Source organism: Oncorhynchus clarkii, chromosome 33 (assembly GCF_045791955.1).
Source record: "Oncorhynchus clarkii lewisi isolate Uvic-CL-2024 chromosome 33, UVic_Ocla_1.0, whole genome shotgun sequence".
Lineage (NCBI taxonomy): Eukaryota > Metazoa > Chordata > Actinopteri > Salmoniformes > Salmonidae > Oncorhynchus > Oncorhynchus clarkii.
The window spans coordinates 34,292,385-34,311,952 of record NC_092179.1 but is presented as its reverse complement, the minus strand read 5'-3'; the positions used below and the strand labels follow the sequence as shown (position 1 = coordinate 34,311,952).

Sequence of the window (19,568 nt, the reverse complement as noted above, 5' to 3'; positions counted from 1 at the left end):
TTTAAACCTGTTAGCATGTGGCCTGTGAGCGTGTGTGTAGGTGGTTCCCAGGGAGACTAACACGGCTGACAGGCTACATGCTAACAGGCTTAAATGCTATCAGGATACATGCTAGCAGGCTATATATATACACACACACACGACCCCTGACAGAACCCATCTGGATTCTCTGGAGTTAGTTTTCATTATGACCGAGGTTGTCATGGAGATGATGTAACTGTCACTGTAGACATGTTACAGTTGTGTGGAAGTTGTCATGGTAATGATGTAAGAGTGGTGTGGAGGTTGTCATAGTGATGTTATTCCAGGCTTTTTAATAGAGAGGTGTTAATGACTGGGTTGGCTACTTGTGGCTCTGTAGCAATGATGCTGCCACTAACATGGCTAGCAGGCTACATTCTTTCAGGCTAACAGGCTACATGCTAACAAGCGACAGGCTAAGAAGCTTTTTCTACTTACCCAGAGTCCTATGAACTCATGGATACCATTTTTATTCCTCTGCATGCAGTTTGGAGGTCATTGAAGTTAGCATCTCGTTAGCTTAGCACAATTGCTGGAAGTCTCCTCTCAAAAGCAGGGAAATGGACCATCTAACTACTCCAAAGCTGGGTGTTTGGTCATTTATAGTCTTACAAAGCTATACATAGTAATCAATATTTTATAAATATTTTATATCCACTTCCTCATTCTGTCCCGAGGCTCGCGAGTAGCACAGCGGTCTAAAGAACTGCATCTCAGTGCTAGAGGCGTCACTACAGATCCTGGTTCGATTCCAGGTTGTATCACAAGCGGCTGTGATTGGGAGTCCCATAGGACAATTAGCCCAGTGTCGTTAGGGTTTGGCCAGGGTAGGCCGTTATACCTAGTTAACTTACCTAGTTAAAGTCGCGTAACGATGTATAGAGATTACAACGTGTCTGTCTCATTATGGTATAGAGATCACAACGTGTCTGTCTCATTATGGTATAGAGATCACAACGTGTCTGTCTCATTATGGTATAGAGATCACAACGTGTCTGTCTCATTATGGTATAGAGATTACAACGTGTCTGTCTCATTATGGTATAGAGATTACAACGTGTCTGTCTCATTATGGTATAGAGATCACAACGTGTCTGTCTCATTATGGTATAGAGATCACAACGTGTCTGTCTCATTATGGTATAGAGATCACAACGTGTCTGTCTCATTATGGTATAGAGATCACAACGTGTCTGTCTCATTATGGTATAGAGATCACAACGTGTCTGTCTCATTATGGTATAGAGATCACAACGTGTCTGTCTCATTATGGTATAGAGATTACAACGTGTCTGTCTCATTATGGTATAGAGATCACAACGTGTCTGTCTCATTATGGTATAGAGATCACAACAGATACAGTTTTGCGATCATGCTGAGACATAAAAATGGTATCAATGAGTTAGTCTGATTCTAGGTGATTAGAAAAAGCTCCTAAATGTCAACCTCACAGTCTCCCTTTATTGTGCTCTCTCTCCCTGTCAGGCGTTCGTGATCTCATTTACCTCAGACTTCATTCCCAGGCTGGTGTACCAGTACATGTACAGTCAGACAGGCACCATGCACGGCTTCATAGACCACACCCTCTCTCACTTCAACGTGTCCAACTTCAGACTCGGCAACGCCCCCACCTCCTCATACCTCTCTGAGACCACCGTCTGCAGGTTAGTGCCACATACACACACTGTTGTCTCTCCTTTCATTGAAGCCTCCGTGCAGGAGCGCTGGTAGTCAGAGGATTGTTTTCCATTTATTTCTCAAGGTTTGGACGTTAGCACGTTAGTACAGTGGGCCCCGATTGGTGTCACCTCGTTAGTACGTCAGTACGGTGGGCCCCGATTGGTGTCACCTCGTTAGTACGTCAGTACGGTGGGCCCCGATTGGTGTCACCTCGTTAGTACGTCAGTACGGTGGGCCCCGATTGGTGTCACCTCGTTAGTACGGTGGGCGCACCGATTGGTGTCATCTCGTTAGTACGGTGGGCGCACCGATTGGTGTCACCTCGTTAGTACGGTGGGCGCACCGATTGGTGTCACCTCGTTAGTACGGTGGGCGCACCGATTGGTGTCACCCCGTTAGTACGGTGGGCGCACCGATTGGTGTCACCTCGTTAGTACGGTGGGCGCATCGATTGGTGTCACCGCGTTAGTCTGTGTTTTACCTGTGATGTTTAACGAGTGGCTGGCCCAGCGCCCCAGTTGTCTTGATAGATGTGGAGGGTCATCTCCTTTAGTTGTCTTGATAGATGTGGAGGGTCATCTCCTTTAGTTGTCTTGATAGATGTGGAGGGTCAACAACTTTAGTTGTCTTGATAGATGTGGAGGGTCAACAACTTTAGTTGTCTTGATAGATGTGGAGGGTCAACTCCTTTAGTTGTCTTGAGAGATGTGGAGGGTCAACTCCTTTAGTTGTCTTGAGAGATTTTGGTTTTCTTCCTCTCTAAGTTTGGTGTGGGTTTTTCTTTTGTTGGCCTCTAAGTGGGCAAATTTAGTGTATCTCATGGTGGGTATCTTGTAGGTTCCAGTTGTTGTTGCTAGTGGACAGCCCCTTGAGTGTCTTTCATAACCCCTCCTAAAACCCCACCTGATTCGTTTTGGTTGTTGTCATTGGCTCTTTGTTAGTTCCCCCTTCTGTTTGAGGGACAATTTTAGCTTTTCTTGTTGGGTAACGTAACAGGTTGGACTGACATTATAGTCTGGTGCTTGAGGATCCATGGTGTTCCCAAGCTATCAATCAGTCTGTTACCTCTCTCTCCTGCTACCCCTCTCTCTCCTGCTACCCCTCTCTCTCCTGCTACCCCTCTCTCTCCTGCCACCCCTCTCTCTAGTCATCAGTGTTGTTGGTCCAGTTAACAGTGTCTGTCCTACAGCAATGTTCCAACTCTCTGGCTTTAAATCATTAGCTAAATGGCATAACCCTAACCCTGCAGGTCTGTTAGGAACTCTGTTACATAACTGTAGAGGCAGAACCCTACAGCCCTGTTGGTGTTAAAATCCTTCTAACCCAACACAGAGGGTGTTACTGTCTGTCTGACTGGGACCCTCCAGGTCTGTTGGGGATTCTGTTACGTAACAGTACTGTAGAGACGGTCTGTTTAAAACACACGCCACTTTAAGACTATAGGAATGTCCCTCCAGTGTTAAAGCATGACTAATGAATGAGCCATTCCCAGAAAACACTATATTTGTGTCATGAATGAAACGTTTTATTCAAGAAAGAGAGACTATTCAGTAAGGACAGATCATTGTCTTCCTGGGGGGTGGGTCGGTTGGAGACAGGGATGGATGGAGGGAGAGATGCCATCTTCCTGGGGGGTGGGCCGGGTGTGGACAGGGATGGATGGAGGGAGAGATGCCATCTTCCTGGGGGGTGGGCCGGGTGGGGACAGGGATGGATGGAGGGAGAGATGCCATCTTCCTGGGGGGTGGGCCGGGTGGGGACAGGGATGGATGGAGGGAGAGATGCCATCTTCCTGGGGGGTGGGCCGGGTGGGGACAGGGGTGGATGGAGGGAGAGATGTCATCTTTCTGGGGGGTGGGCCGGATGGGGACAGCGGTGGATGGAGGGAGAGATGCCATCTTCCTGGGGGGGTGGGCCAGGTGGGGACAGGGGCGGATGGAGGGAAAGATGCCATCTTCCTGGGGGGTGGGCCGGGTGGGGACAGGGCAGATGGATGGAGAGATGCCATCTTCCTGGGGGGTGGGCCGGGTTGGGACAGGGCAGATGGAGGGAGAGATGCCATCTTCCTGGGGGGTGGGCCGGGTGGGGACAGGGGTGGATGGAGGGAGAGATGCCATCTTCCTGGGGGGTGGGCCGGGTGGGGACAGGGCAGATGGAGGGAGAGATGCCATCTTCCCGGGGGGTGAACTGAGTGGACAAAACATTAAGAACACCTTCCTCATATTGAGTTGCTCCTCCCCTTTAGCCCTCAGAACAGCCTCAATTCATCGGGCGTGGACTACAAGGTGTTGAAAGCGTTCCACAGGGATGCTGGCCCATGTCGACTCCAATGCTTCCCACTGTTGTATCATGTTGGCTGGATGTCCTTCGTGTGGTGGACCATTCTTGATACACACAGGAAACTGTTGAGCGTGAAAAACCCAGCAGTGTTGCAGTTCTGGACACAAACCGGTTCGCCTGGAACCTACTACCATACCTTGTTCAAAGGCACTTAATTATCATGTCTTGTCCGTTCACCCTCTGCCATTTAGCAGACACTTCTATCCAAAGCGACTTTAAGTAGTGCAGACCTATCTTTTGGTCTGGGTGGCCCCAGCAGGAGTTAAACCCTCAGCCCTGGAGCATCATGCTCTACCAACTGAGCCACACAGGACCACATACTGGGAACTAGAGAAGCTGGGGGAGCAACATGCTCTACCAACTGGACCACACAGGACCACATACTGGGAACTAGAGAAGCTGGGGGAGCATCATGCTCTACCAACTGGGCCACACAGGACCACATACTGGGAACTAGAGAAGCTGGGGGAACAACATGCTCTACCAACTGAGCCACACAGGGCCACATACTGGGAACTAGAGAAGCTGGGGGCTTTATCAGCGGGGGAATGATATCAGGCGTGCACCACGTTTTCTGGCAAAGGGGCTCACTCGGAAATTGGCTGCGTGTGTGTGCATGTGTGTGTGAGGGAGGGGTGGGAATGGGCTGACCCTTGTTTTTTTTGCAGATTTGAGCCCTGTTCCCCAGAGATACTAGTGGAAATCAGTCCAACTTCCTCTGGTACTGTCACGCACTCATCTAGAGGAAATACAGTGATCTCCAACAGTATTGAGACAGTGACCCATTTTGGTTGTTTTGGCTCTGTACTCCAGCACTATGGATTGGAAATGATACAGTGACTATGAGGTTAAAGTGCAGACTGTCAGATTTAATTTGAGGGTATTTCATCCACATAAGGGGAGCCATTTTAGAAATGACAGACAAAGTATTAGGACAAATTCACTTGTGTGTTAAAGTAGTCAAACGTTTAGTATTCAGTCCCATATTCCTAGCACGCAATGACTACATCAAGCTTGTGACTTTACAAACTTGTTGGATGCATTTGCTGTTTGCTTTTGTTGTATTCGGGCGGCAGGGTAGCCTAGTGGTTAGAGCGTGGTTAGATATGTTTCTAAGCACTTCTACATTAATGTGGATGTTACCATGGCTACGGATAATCCTGAATGAATCGTGAATAATTACGAGTGAGAAAGACACAAAGATCATACCTCCAAGACATGCTAACCTCGCACCCTTACAATAACAGGGGAGGTAAGCATATCATACCTCCAAGACATGCTAACCTCTCACCATTACAGTAACAGGGGAGGTTAGCATTTTATATCATACCCCCAAGACATGCTAACCTCTCACCAATACAATAACAGGGGAGGTTAGCATTTTATATCATACCTCCAAGACATGCTAACCTCTCACCAATACAATATCAGGGGAGGTTAGCATTTTATATCATACCTCCAAGACATGCTAACCTCTCACCATTACAATAACAGGGGAGGTTAGCATTTTATATCATACCCCTAAGTTATGCTAACCTCTCACCATTGCAGTAACAGGGGAGGTTAGCATATCATACCTCCAAGACATGCTAACCTCTCACCATTACAGTAACAGGGGAGGTTAGCATGTTATATCATACCCCCAAGACATGCTAACCTCTCACCATTACAATAACAGGGGAGGTTAGCATATCATACCTCCAAGACATGCTAACCTCTCACCATTGCAGTAACAGGGGAGGTTAGCATTTTTGGGGTGTATGATATTTGTACGTCTAACTTTCTGATTCATCTTTATTTACCATTCATTTCTATTGGACACAAGATAATCTGAAACGCAACCAAAACAAACAGCGAATGCATCCAACAAGTTTGTAGAATCATAAGTTTCATGTAATCAAATTATAGTTGTCATGTGCTGAATACAACAGGTGTAATAGACCTCACAGTGAAACGCTTACTGACAAGCCCTTAACCAACAATGTTTTAAGAAGTTTTAAGAAAAATAAGTGTTCAGTAAAAAATAATAAACGTAAGCAGTAACCCAGCAGTAAAATAACAAGCGAGGCAAAATACAGGGGGTACCGGTACAGAGTCAATATGGAGGCTATATACAGGGGGTACCGGTACAGAGTCAATATGGAGGCTATATACAGGGGGTACCGGTACAGAGTCAATATGGAGGCTATATACAGGGGGTACCGGTACAGAGTCAATATGGAGGCTATATACAGGGGGTACCAGTACAGAGTCAATGTGGAGGCTATATACAGGGGGTACCGGTACAGAGTCAATGTGGAGGCTAAATACAAGGTGTTACGGTACAGAGTCAATGTGGAGGCTATATACAGGGGGTACCGGTACAGAGTCAATGTGGAGGCTATATACAGGGGGTACCGGTACAGAGTCAATATGGAGGCTATATACAGGGGGTACCGGTACAGAGTCAATATGGAGGCTAAATACAGGGGGTACCGGTACAGAGTCAATGTGGAGGCTATATACAGGGGGTACCGGTACAGAGTCAATATGGAGGCTATATACAGGGGGTACCGGTACAGAGTCAATATGGAGGCTATATACAGGGGGTACCGGTACAGAGTCAATATGGAGGCTATATACAGGGGGTACCGGTACAGAGTCAATATGGAGGCTATATACAGGGTATTACGGTACAGAGTCAATGTGGAGGCTATATACAGGGTATTACGGTACAGAGTCAATGTGGAGGCTATATACAGGGGGTACCGGTACAGAGTCAATATGGAGGCTATATACAGGGGGTACCGGTACAGAGTCAATGTGGAGGCTAAATACAAGGTGTTACGGTACAGAGTCAATGTGGAGGCTATATACAGGGTATTACGGTACAGAGTCAATGTGGAGGCTATATACAGGGTATTACGGTACAGAGTCAATGTGGAGGCTATATACAGGGGGTACCGGTACAGAGTCAATATGGAGGCTATATACAGGGGGTACCGGTACAGAGTCAATATGGAGGCTATATACAGGGGGTACCGGTACAGAGTCAATATGGAGGCTATATACAGGGTATTACGGTACAGAGTCAATGTGGAGGCTAAATACAGGGGGTACCGGTACAGAGTCAATATGGAGGCTATATACAGGGGGTACCGGTACAGAGTCAATGTGGAGGATATATACAGGGGGTACCGGTACAGAGTCAATGTGGAGGCTATATACAGGGTGTACCGGTACAGAGTCAATATGGAGGCTATATACAGGGGGTACCGGTACAGAGTCAATATGGAGGCTATATACAGGGGGTACCGGTACAGAGTCAATATGGAGGCTATATACAGGGGGTACCGGTACAGAGTCAATATGGAGGCTATATACAGGGGGTACCGGTACAGAGTCAATATGGAGGCTATATACAGGGGGTACCGGTACAGAGTCTATATGGAGTCTATATACTGGTGTTACCGGTACAGAGTCAATATGGAGGCTATATACAGGGGGTACCGGTACAGAGTCAATATGGAGGCTATATACAGGGTGTACGGTACAGAGTCAATATGGAGGCTATATACAGACAATATGGAGGCTATATACAGGGGGTACCGGTACAGAGTCAATGTAGAGGCTATATACAGGGGGTACCGGTACAGAGTCAATATGGAGGCTATATACAGGGGGTACCGGTACAGAGTCAATGTGGAGGCTAAATACAAGGTGTTACGGTACAGAGTCAATGTGGAGGCTATATACAGGGGGTACCGGTACAGAGTCAATGTGGAGGCTATATTCAGGGTATTACGGTACAGAGTCAATGTGGAGGCTATATACAGGGGGTACCGGTACAGAGTCAATGTGGAGGCTATATTCAGGGTATTACGGTACAGAGTCAATGTGGAGGCTATATACAGGGGGTACCGGTACAGAGTCAATGTGGAGGCTATATTCAGGGTATTACGGTACAGAGTCAATGAGGCGACTATATACAGGGGGTACCGGTACAGAGTCAAAGGGGGCACCAGTTAGTCGAGGTAATTGAGGTAATATGTACATGTAGGTAGAGTTAAAGTGACTATGCACAGATAATTAACAGAGTAGCAGCAGCGTAAAATATGGGTAGCCCTTTGATTAGTTGTTCATGAGTCTTATGGGGGTAGAAGCTATTAACAAGCCTTTTGGACCTAGAGTTGGCGCTGGAGTCTGACAATTTTTAGGTCCTTCCTCTGACGGGTATAGATGTCCTGGATGTACTGGGCTGTACGCACTACCCTCTGTAGTGCCCTGTGGTCGGAGGCCAGGCAGTTGCCATATCAGGCAGTGATGCAACCAGTCAGGATGCTCTCGATGGTGCAGCTGTAGAACCTTTAGAGGATCTGAGGACCCATGCCAAATCTTTTCAGTCTCCTGACTGGGAATAGGTTTTGTCGTGCCCTCTTCACAACTGTCTTGGTGTGCTTGGACCATGTTTGTTAGTTGGTGATGTGGAACCAAGGAACTTGAAGCTCTTAACCTGCTCCACTGCAGCCCCGGCGATGAAAATGGGGGTGTGCTCTGTCCTCCTTTTCCTGTAGTCAACAATCATCTCCTTAGTCTTGATCACATTGAGGAAGAGGTTGTTATCCTGGCACCACACTGCCAGGTCTCTGACCTCCTCCCTATAGGCTGTCTCGTCGTTGTCGGTGATCAAGCCTACCGCTGGTGTGTCACAAGCACACTTAACGATGGTGTTGAATTCGTACCTGGCCGTGCAGTCATGAGTGAACAGGGAGGGAGTACATGCGGGGACTGAGCATGTACCCCTGAGAGGCCCCTGTGTTAAGGATCAGCGTGGCAGATGTGCTGTTACATACCCTTACCACCTGGGAGTGACCGTCAGGAAGTCCAGGATCCAGTTGCAGAGGGAGGTGTTTCGTCCCAGAGTCCTTAACTTAGTGATGAGCTTTGAGGGCATCATGGTGTTGAATGCTGAGCTGTAGTTAATGAATAGCATTCTCACATAGGTGTTCCTTTTGTCCAGGTGGGAAAGGGCCGTGTGGAGTGCAATAGAGACTGTATCATCTGTGGATCTGTCGGGGTGGTATGCAAATTGGAGTGGGTCTAGGGTGCCTGGAATAATGGTGTTGATGTGAGCCATGACCAGCCTTTCAAAGCACTTCATGGCTACAGATGTGAGTGCTACGGGTCGGTAGTCATTTAGGCAGGTTACCTTAGTGTTCTTGGGCACAGGGACCATGGTGGTCTGCTTGAAACATGTTGTTATTAGACTCACAGGGGCAGGTTGAAAAAGTCAATGAAGACACTTGCCAGTTGGTCAGCACATGCTCAGAGTACACGTCCTGGTAATCCGTCTGGCCCTGCGGCCTTGTGAATGTTGACCTGTTTACAGGTCTTACTCACATCAGCTGCGGAGAGCGTGATCACACAGTCGTCCCAAACAGCTTATGCTCTCATACGTGTTTCAGTGTTACTTGCATCGAACCGAGCATAGAAGTAATTTAGCTTGTCTGGTAGGCTCGTGTCACTGGGCAGCTCTCGGCTGTGCTTCCCTTTGTAGTCTGTAATAGTTTGCAAGCCCTGCCATATCTGATGAGCATCGAAGCCGGTGTAGTACGATTCAATCATAGTCCTGTATTGACAAGGTGTTCGATGGTTCGTCTGAGGACATAGCAGGATTTATTATAAGCTTCCGGGTTAGAGTCACGCCCCTTTAAAGCGGCAGCTCTACCCTTTAGCTCAGTGTGGATGTTGCCTGTTCTCCATGGCTTCTGTTTGGGGTATGTACGTATGGTCACTGTGGGGAAGGCGTCATCGATGCACTTATTGATAAAGCCAGTGACTGATGTGGTGTACTCCTTAATGCCATCGGAAGAATCCCTGAACAAATTTCAATCTGCTAGCAAAACAGTCCTGTAGTTTAGCATCTGCTTCATCTGACTACTTTTTTTATAGACTGAGTCGCTGGTGCTTCCTGCTTTAGTTTTTGCTTGTAAGCAGGAATTAGGATGGAATTATGGTCAGATTTGCCAAATGGAGGGTGAGGGAGAGCTTTGTATGCGTCTCTGTGTGTGTGGAGTAAAGGTGGTCCAGAGTTTTCTTTCCCTCTGGTTGCACATTTAACATGCTGATAGAAATGAGGTAAAACAGATTCAAGTTTCCTTTCATTAAAGTCCGCGGCCACTAGGTGCGCCCCCTCTGGATAAGTGTTTTCCTGTTTGCTTATGGCCGTATTTAGCTCATTGGTCTTAGTGGCAGCATCGGTTTGTGGTGGTAAATAGACGGCTACAAATAATATAGATAAACTCACTTGGTAAATAATGTGGTATAAAGTTACAAATAACGCAAAAAACACGCACAATGGCACAGTTGGTTAGGAGATCGTAAAACGGCAGCCATCTCCTCCGGTGCCGAAACTCATTGCTTATGGAACCAAATACTAAACTTTAGTATTACAAATAGAAATATCTACACTTAGACCTCGTAGTAATTGTATCATTTAAAATCCAAAGTGCTGGAGTACAGAGCCAAAATAACAACAAATAAATCACTGTCCCAATACTTTTGGAGAGCTCTGTATTATTGAATGAGTGTGTGTCTGTTCTATTTTTGACATGGTCAGTATTGTGATAACCAAACATGGAGGCAGCCAGAGGATCATTGAGGTGATGTCTTTTTCAGGGAATCAGATCTGTGTGTGTGTGTGTGTGTGTGTGTGAGGGGGGACTCCCAGGGAGAGGCTCCCAGGGAGAGGCAGGGGCCTGAGGGCAGATAGAGTGTAGGGTGGCTGGGTGAATCGGAGCCAGTCTCACACATTCATGCTCCATGCCTGTATATGGCCATACACCAGGACCAGTCTGTCTCTATGATGTTTTCCTAATTCAATACAGCCAATCAAACGTTTAGAGGAAATTCAACTTGGCTTTGATGTCCATTCTGACAAGAATAGTTTCTCTGTTTTCATCCGTCTGTCTGACCTGCTGTAGTATCGTAGTATCTCTAGCGACTCTAGTTGTTTCATAGTAGAAACCCAGTTTCTAATAGAAACATTAAACTGGCTGTTATTGTGCTTTATGGTCCTCTAGCCACGGTCCTCTAGCCGAGGTCCTCTAGCCACGGTCCTCTAGCCACGGTCCTCTAGCCACGGTCCTCTAGCCACGGTCCTCTAGCCACGGTTCTCTAGCCACGGTTCTCTAGCTACGGTCCTCTAGCCACGGTCCTGTAGCCGAGGTCCTCTAGCCACGGTCCTCTAGCCACGGTCCTCTAGCCACGGTCCTCTAACCGAGGTCCTCTAGCCACGGTCCTCTAGCCGAGGTCCTCTAGCCGAGGTCCTCTAGCCACGGTCCTGTAGCCGAGGTCCTCTAGCCACGGTCCTCTAGCCACGGTCCTCTAGCCACGGTCCTCTAACCGAGGTCCTCTAGCCACGGTCCTCTAGCCGAGGTCCTCTAGCCGAGGTCCTCTAGCCACGGTCCTCTAGCCGAGGTCCTCTAGCCGAGGTCCTCTAGCCACGGTCCTCTAGCCACGGTCCTCTAGCCACGGTCCTCTAGCCACGGTCCTCTAGCCACGGTTCTCTAGCCACGGTTCTCTAGCCGAGGTCCTCTAGCCACGGTCCTCTAGCCGAGGTCCTCTAGCCGAGGTCCTCTAGCCGAGGTCCTCTAGCCAAGGACCTCTAGCCACGGTCCTCTAGCCACGGTCCTCTAGCCACGGTTCTCTAGCCACGGTCCTCTTGCCATGGTTCTCATTAATAACATGGCTGTATAGAGGGGTACTGAGGGGCATCATTAATAGAATGGTTGTATAGAGGATATAACATGGTTGGATAGAGGGGTACTGAGGGGAATCATTAATAACATGGTTGGATAGAGGGGTCCTGAGGGGCATCATTAACTGCATGGTTGGATAGAGGATAGAGGGGTACTGAGGGGAATCATTAATAACATGGTTGGACAGAGGGGTCCTGAGGGGCATCATTAATAACATGGTTGGATAGAGGATAGAGGGGTAGTGAGGGGCATCATTAATAACATGGTTGGATAGAGGATAGAGGGGTACTGAGGGGAATCATTAATAACATGGTTGGATAGAGGGGTCCTGAGGGGCATCATTAATAACATGGTTGGATAGAGGGGTCCTGAGGGGCATCATTAATAACATGGTTGGATAGAGGATAGAGGGGTACACAGGGTTGCATCATTAATAACATGGTTGGATAGAGGATAGAGGGGTACTGAGGGGCATCATTAATAACATTGGTTGTATAGAGGGGTTCTGAGGGGCATCATTAATAGCATGGTTGTATAGAGGATATAACATGGTTGGATAGAGGATAGAGGGGTACTGAGGGGAATCATTAATAACATGGTTGGATAGAGGGGTCCTGAGGGGCATCATTAATAACATGGTTGGATAGAGGATAGAGGGGTAGTGAGGGGCATCATTAATAACATGGTTGTATAGAGGATAGAGGGGTACTGAGGGGCATCATTAATAACATGGTTGTATAGAGGGGCACTGAGGGGCATCATTAATAACATGGTTGTATAGAGGGGTACTGAGGGGCATCATTAATAACATGGTTTGATAGAGGGGTACTGAGATGCATAATTAATAACATGGTTGTATAGAGGGGTATCATTAACATGGTTGTGTAGAGGATAGAGGGTTACTGAGGGGCATCATTAATAACATGGTTGTATAGAGGGGTACTGAGGGCACTTACCCGACAGTCTGACCACCTCCATTCTGACTTTGTCACCTAGACTATAGTCTGACCACCTCCATTATGGCTCTGTCCCCTAGACTACAGTCTGACCATCTCCATTATGACTCTGTCCCCTGGACTACAGTCTGACCACCTCCATTATGGCTCTGTCCCCTAGACTACAGTCTGACCACTTCCATTATGACTCTGTTCCCTAGACTACAGTCTGACCACCTCCATTATGACTCTGTCCCCTAGACTACAGTCTGACCTTCTCCATTATGGCTCTGTCCCCTAGACTACAGTCTGACCTTCTCCATTATGGCTCTACCCCCTAGACTACAATCTGACCTTCTCCATTATGGCTCTGCCCCCTAGACTACAATCTGACCTTCTCCATTATGGCTCTGCCCCCTAGACTACAGTCTGACCCTAACCCTAAAATACTCAGACCATTCAAAACCAAATTTGGGTATAGATTACTACAGAGGGAGAAACATGTCTGTCTCCTAGTCTACGGGCTGTGTTCATTACTACAGAAGGAGAAACACTGGCCAGCAGCTCTGATCTCCTGTTGCATTGTGTGTCTGGCTAGTCATGTGTTACATCTAGTAACTGGTTTAGAGAGTAGAGGTGTCCGTCTGCTGTCTGCCTTAGAGGGATCACTAACATTTCCAAGACCTCTAGTAATCCCCCCCCCCCCCCTCCCAACCCCCCAGGTATAAGGACTACAGAGAGCCTCCATGGTCAGCTGAAGCCTACCAGTTCTCTAAAACCTACTGGGCTGTCCTTGCTGCCAGACTGGCCTTCGTCATCCTGTTCCAGGTATAGTACCACAAATAGCAGGGACACCTATGAACATTTAAACAAGTATTGTATCAGGAGATATTCTGTATGTACAGTACCAGTCAAAAGTTTGGACACCTACTAGCCACCCTTTGCCTTGATGACAGCTTTGCAAACTCTTGGCGTTCTCTCAACCAACTGATTAACTGATCTTCATGTCTTAAAGTAATGATGGACTGACCTTCATGTCTTAAAGTAATGATGGACTGACCTTCATGTCTTAAAGTAATGATGGACTGACCTTCATGTCTTAAAGTAATGATGGACTGATCTTCATGTCTTAAAGTAATGATGGACTGACCTTCATGTCTTATAGTAATGATGGACTGACCTTCATGTCTTAAAGTAATGATGGACTGACCTTCATGTCTTAAAGTAATGATGGACTGACCTTCATGTCTTAAAGTAATGATGGACTGACCTTCATGTCTTAAAGTAATGATGGACTGATCTTCATGTCTTAAAGTAATGATGGACTGACCTTCATGTCTTAAAGTAATGATGGACTGACCTTCATGTCTTAAAGTAATGATTAACTGATCTTCATGTCTTAAAGTAATGATGGACTGACCTTCATGTCTTAAAGTAATGATGGACTGACCTTCATGTCTTAAAGTAATGATGGACTGACCTTCATGTCTTAAAGTAATGATGGACTGACCTTCATGTCTTAAAGTAATGATGGACTGACCTTCATGTCTTAAAGTAATGATGGACTGACCTTCATGTCTTAAAGTAATGATGGACTGACCTTCATGTCTTAAAGTAATGATGGACTGACCTTCATGTCTTAAAGTAATGATGGACTGACCTTCATGTCTTAAAGTAATGATGGACTGACCTTCATGTCTTAAAGTAATGATGGACTGACCTTCATGTCTTATAGTAATGATGGACTGACCTTCATGTCTTAAAGTAATGATGGACTGACCTTCATGTCTTATAGTAATGATGGACTGACCTTCATGTCTTAAAGTAATGATGGACTGACCTTCATGTCTTAAAGTAATGATGGACTGACCTTCATGTCTTAAAGTAATGATGGACTGACCTTCATGTCTTAAAGTAATGATGGACTGACCTTCATGTCTTAAAGTAATGATGGACTGACCTTCATGTCTTAAAGTAATGATGGACTGACCTTCATGTCTTAAAGTAATGATGGACTGACCTTCATGTCTTAAAGTAATGATGGACTGACCTTCATGTCTTAAAGTAATGATGGACTGACCTTCATGTCTTAAAGTAATGATGGACTGACCTTCATGTCTTAAAGTAATGATGGACTGACCTTCATGTCTTAAAGTAATGATGGACTGACCTTCATGTCTTAAAGTAATGATGGACTGACCTTCATGTCTTGAAGTAATGATGGACTGACCTTCATGTCTTAAAGTAATGATGGACTGACCTTCATGTCTTGAAGTAATGATGGACTGACCTTCATGTCTTAAAGTAATGATGGACTGTCCTTCATGTCTTAAAGTAATGATGGACTGACCTTCATGTCTTATAGTAATGATGGACTGACCTTCATGTCTTATAGTAATGATGGACTGACCTTCATGTCTTAAAGTAATGATGGACTGATCTTCATGTCTTAAAGTAATGATGGACTGACCTTCATGTCTTATAGTAATGATGGACTGACCTTCATGTCTTAAAGTAATGATGGACTGACCTTCATGTCTTAAAGTAATGATGGACTGACCTTCATGTCTTAAAGTAATGATGGACTGACCTTCATGTCTTAAAGTAATGATGGACTGACCTTCATGTCTTAAAGTAATGATGGACTGATCTTCATGTCTTCAAGTAATGATGGACTGACCTTCATGTCTTAAAGTAATGATGGACTGACCTTCATGTCTTATAGTAATGATGGACTGACCTTCATGTCTTAAAGTAATGATGGACTGATCTTCATGTCTTAAAGTAATGATGGACTGACCTTCATGTCTTAAAGTAATGATGGACTGACCTTCATGTCTTAAAGTAATGATGGACTGACCTTCATGTCTTAAAGTAATGATGGACTGACCTTCATGTCTTAAAGTAATGATGGACTGACCTTCATGTCTTAAAGTAATGATGGACTGACCTTCATGTCTTAAAGTAATGATGGACTGACCTTCATGTCTTATAGTAATGATGGACTGACCTTCATGTCTTAAAGTAATGATGGACTGATCTTCATGTCTTAAAGTAATGATGGACTGACCTTCATGTCTTAAAGTAATGATGGACTGACCTTCATGTCTTAAAGTAATGATGGACTGACCTTCATGTCTTAAAGTAATGATGGACTGACCTTCATGTCTTAAAGTAATGATGGACTGACCTTCATGTCTTAAAGTAATGATGGACTGACCTTCATGTCTTAAAGTAATGATGGACTGACCTTCATGTCTTAAAGTAATGATGGACTGACCTTCATGTCTTAAAGTAATGATGGACTGACCTTCATGTCTTGAAGTAATGATGGACTGACCTTCATGTCTTGAAGTAATGATGGACTGACCTTCATGTCTTGAAGTAATGATGGACTGACCTTCATGTCTTGAAGTAATGATGGACTGACCTTCATGTCTTGAAGTAATGATGGACTGTCCTTCATGTCTTAAAGTAATGATGGACTGACCTTCATGTCTTATAGTAATGATGGACTGACCTTCATGTCTTATAGTAATGATGGACTGACCTTCATGTCTTAAAGTAATGATGGACTGACCTTCATGTCTTAAAGTAATGATGGACTGACCTTCATGTCTTAAAGTAATGATGGACTGATCTTCATGTCTTCAAGTAATGATGGACTGACCTTCATGTCTTAAAGTAATGATGGACTGACCTTCATGTCTTATAGTAATGATGGACTGACCTTCATGTCTTAAAGTAATGATGGACTGATCTTCATGTCTTAAAGTAATGATGGACTGACCTTCATGTCTTAAAGTAATGATGGACTGACCTTCATGTCTTAAAGTAATGATGGACTGACCTTCATGTCTTAAAGTAATGATGGACTGACCTTCATGTCTTAAAGTAATGATGGACTGACCTTCATGTCTTAAAGTAATGATGGACTGACCTTCATGTCTTAAAGTAATGATGGACTGACCTTCATGTCTTATAGTAATGATGGACTGACCTTCATGTCTTAAAGTAATGATGGACTGATCTTCATGTCTTAAAGTAATGATGGACTGACCTTCATGTCTTAAAGTAATGATGGACTGACCTTCATGTCTTAAAGTAATGATGGACTGACCTTCATGTCTTAAAGTAATGATGGACTGACCTTCATGTCTTAAAGTAATGATGGACTGACCTTCATGTCTTAAAGTAATGATGGACTGACCTTCATGTCTTAAAGTAATGATGGACTGACCTTCATGTCTTAAAGTAATGATGGACTGACCTTCATGTCTTAAAGTAATGATGGACTGACCTTCATGTCTTGAAGTAATGATGGACTGACCTTCATGTCTTGAAGTAATGATGGACTGACCTTCATGTCTTGAAGTAATGATGGACTGACCTTCATGTCTTGAAGTAATGATGGACTGACCTTCATGTCTTGAAGTAATGATGGACTGTCCTTCATGTCTTAAAGTAATGATGGACTGACCTTCATGTCTTATAGTAATGATGGACTGACCTTCATGTCTTATAGTAATGATGGACTGACCTTCATGTCTTAAAGTAATGATGGACTGACCTTCATGTCTTAAAGTAATGATGGACTGACCTTCATGTCTTAAAGTAATGATGGACTGACCTTCATGTCTTAAAGTAATGATGGACTGATCTTCATGTCTTAAAGTAATGATGGACTGTCTTTTTTCTTTGCTTATTTGAGCTGTCCTTGCCATAATATGGACTTGATCTTTTACCAAATAGGGCTGTCTTCTGTATACCACCCTTACCTTGTCACAACACAACTGATTGTCTCAAACGTATTAAGGAAAGAAGTTCCACAGATGAACTTTTAACAACACCTGTTAATTGAAATGCATTCCAGGTGACTACCTCCTGAAGCTGTTTGAGAAAATGCCAGAGTGCAAAGCTGTCATCAAGGGCAAGTGTGGCTATTTCAAAGAATCTGAAATACTTTTTGGTTACTACATGATCCCATATGTGTTATTTCATAGTTTTGATGTCTTCACTATTATTCTACAATGTAGAAAATTGTAAAAATAAATAAATAAACTTGAATGAGTAGGGTTGTCCAAACTGTTGACTGGTACTGTATGTAATATCAAACTGACTCTGGAACAGTTACCTGGTACTGTATGTAATATCAAACTGACTCTGGAACAGTTACCTGGTTCAATGATCAGTGTGGTTGGACCACTGTGTTTGAAGTGTGGTTGGACCACTGTGGTTGTAGTGTGGTTGGACCAATGATCAGTGTGGTTGGACCACTGTGGTTGCAGTGTGGTTGGACCACTGTGGTTGCAGTGTTGTTGGACCACTGTGGTTGCAAGGTGGTTGGACCAATGATCAATGTTGTTGGACAACTGTGGTTGCAGTGTGGTTGGACCAATGATCAGTGTGGTTGGACCAATGATCAGTGTATGTGGACCACTGTGGTTGTAGTGTTGTTGGACCACTGTGGTTGCAAGGTGGTTGGACCAATGATCAATGTTGTTGGACAACTGTGGTTGCAGTGTGGTTGGACCAATGATCAGTGTGGTTGGACCATTGTGGTTGTAATGTGGTTGGACCAATGATCAGTGTGGTTGGACCACTGTGGTTGCAGTGTGGTTGGACCACTGTGGTTGCAGTGTTGTTGGACCACTGTGGTTGCAGTGTGGTTGGACCACTGGCTGCAGTGTGGTTGGACCACTGTGGTTACAGTGTGGTTGGACCACTGTGGTTGCAGTGTGGTTGGACCACTGTGGTTGTAGTGTGGTTGGACCACTGTGGTTGTAGTGTGGTTGGACCACTTGTGTTGCAGTGTGGTTGGACCACTGTGGTTGCAGTGTGGTTGGACCAATGATCAGTGTGGTTGGACCACTGGTTGCAGTGTGGTTGGACCAATGATCCGTGTGGTTGAACCATTGTGGTTGCAGTGTGGTTGGACCAATGATCAGTGTGGTTGGACCACTGTGGTTGCAGTGTGGTTGGACCACTGTGGTTGCAGTGTGGTTGGACCAATGATCAGTGTGGTTGGACCATTGTGGTTGCAGTGTGGTTGGACCAATGATCAGTGTGGTTGGACCAATGATCAGTGTGGTTGGACCACTGTGGTTGCAGTGTGGTTGGACCACTGTGGTTGCAGTGTGGTTGTATTTTAGTCACAGTGGAGCATTTATCAGATGATTCAGTACATCACCAACCAGTTTAACAAACTCCAGTCTTCTGTTGTCACTTTGTGCTACATCCTTCCTTCAACCTCCACCCTGACGTCCATGACGCTGTCTCCATCAGAACCTGGTGATGTTCCTGAGCCTGCTGGTTGCCTGGGTGATCCCAGACGTACCGAAGAACATCAGTGAGCAGCTGAAGAGAGAGAAGACTCTGCTGGTGGATGTGTTCCTCCGGGAGGAGAAGGAGAAGTTCCACCTCCTCCAGAGCCTCTTCTCCTCCAAGGACCTGCCCAGCCAGGGTCACCCCGACACGGCCCACTTCCGTACTCTACCCCTAGGCCTCTCTCAGGGCCTAGGCCAGCCCCCGGGCGGAGAGGGAGGGGAATCCCGGGTGAGATGCAGGGCTGCCAGTTTCAGCCAGTTCACCAGACAGATGTCCATGTCTCCTAGCAACAACGCAGGCCGACAGATGTCCATGTCTCCTAGCAACGACGCATCCCGACACACAGCTGTCTGACACGCTGCTGTAGCGGTTGGATACAAACGTTCTTTATCCCCACAGGAGAAGTTCAGACACTAGTGTGGTAGCTACATGGAGTCTGAATGCTCCTCTGTATCTCTCACCAATGTAGACTTGGTGTTCTCTTTCTGAAGCAGTGTGATGCTGGAACATACTGATCATGGATTTG

At 45.7% G+C, this 19,568-nt stretch overlaps 1 protein-coding gene across 1 annotated transcript in view; it reads left to right on the top strand.

Moving 5' to 3' along the window:
* LOC139392758 (anoctamin 2b) overlaps nucleotides 1-19,568 on the top strand; it is a 128,637-nt gene extending 109,069 nt beyond the window's left edge. Inside the window, exons 23-25 of the mRNA XM_071141003.1 lie at nucleotides 1,507-1,685; nucleotides 13,438-13,543; nucleotides 19,001-19,568. Coding sequence (XP_070997104.1) covers nucleotides 1,507-1,685; nucleotides 13,438-13,543; nucleotides 19,001-19,396 — 681 coding nt within the window. The 3' untranslated portion in view covers nucleotides 19,397-19,568. The remainder of the gene's footprint in view (nucleotides 1-1,506; nucleotides 1,686-13,437; nucleotides 13,544-19,000) is intronic.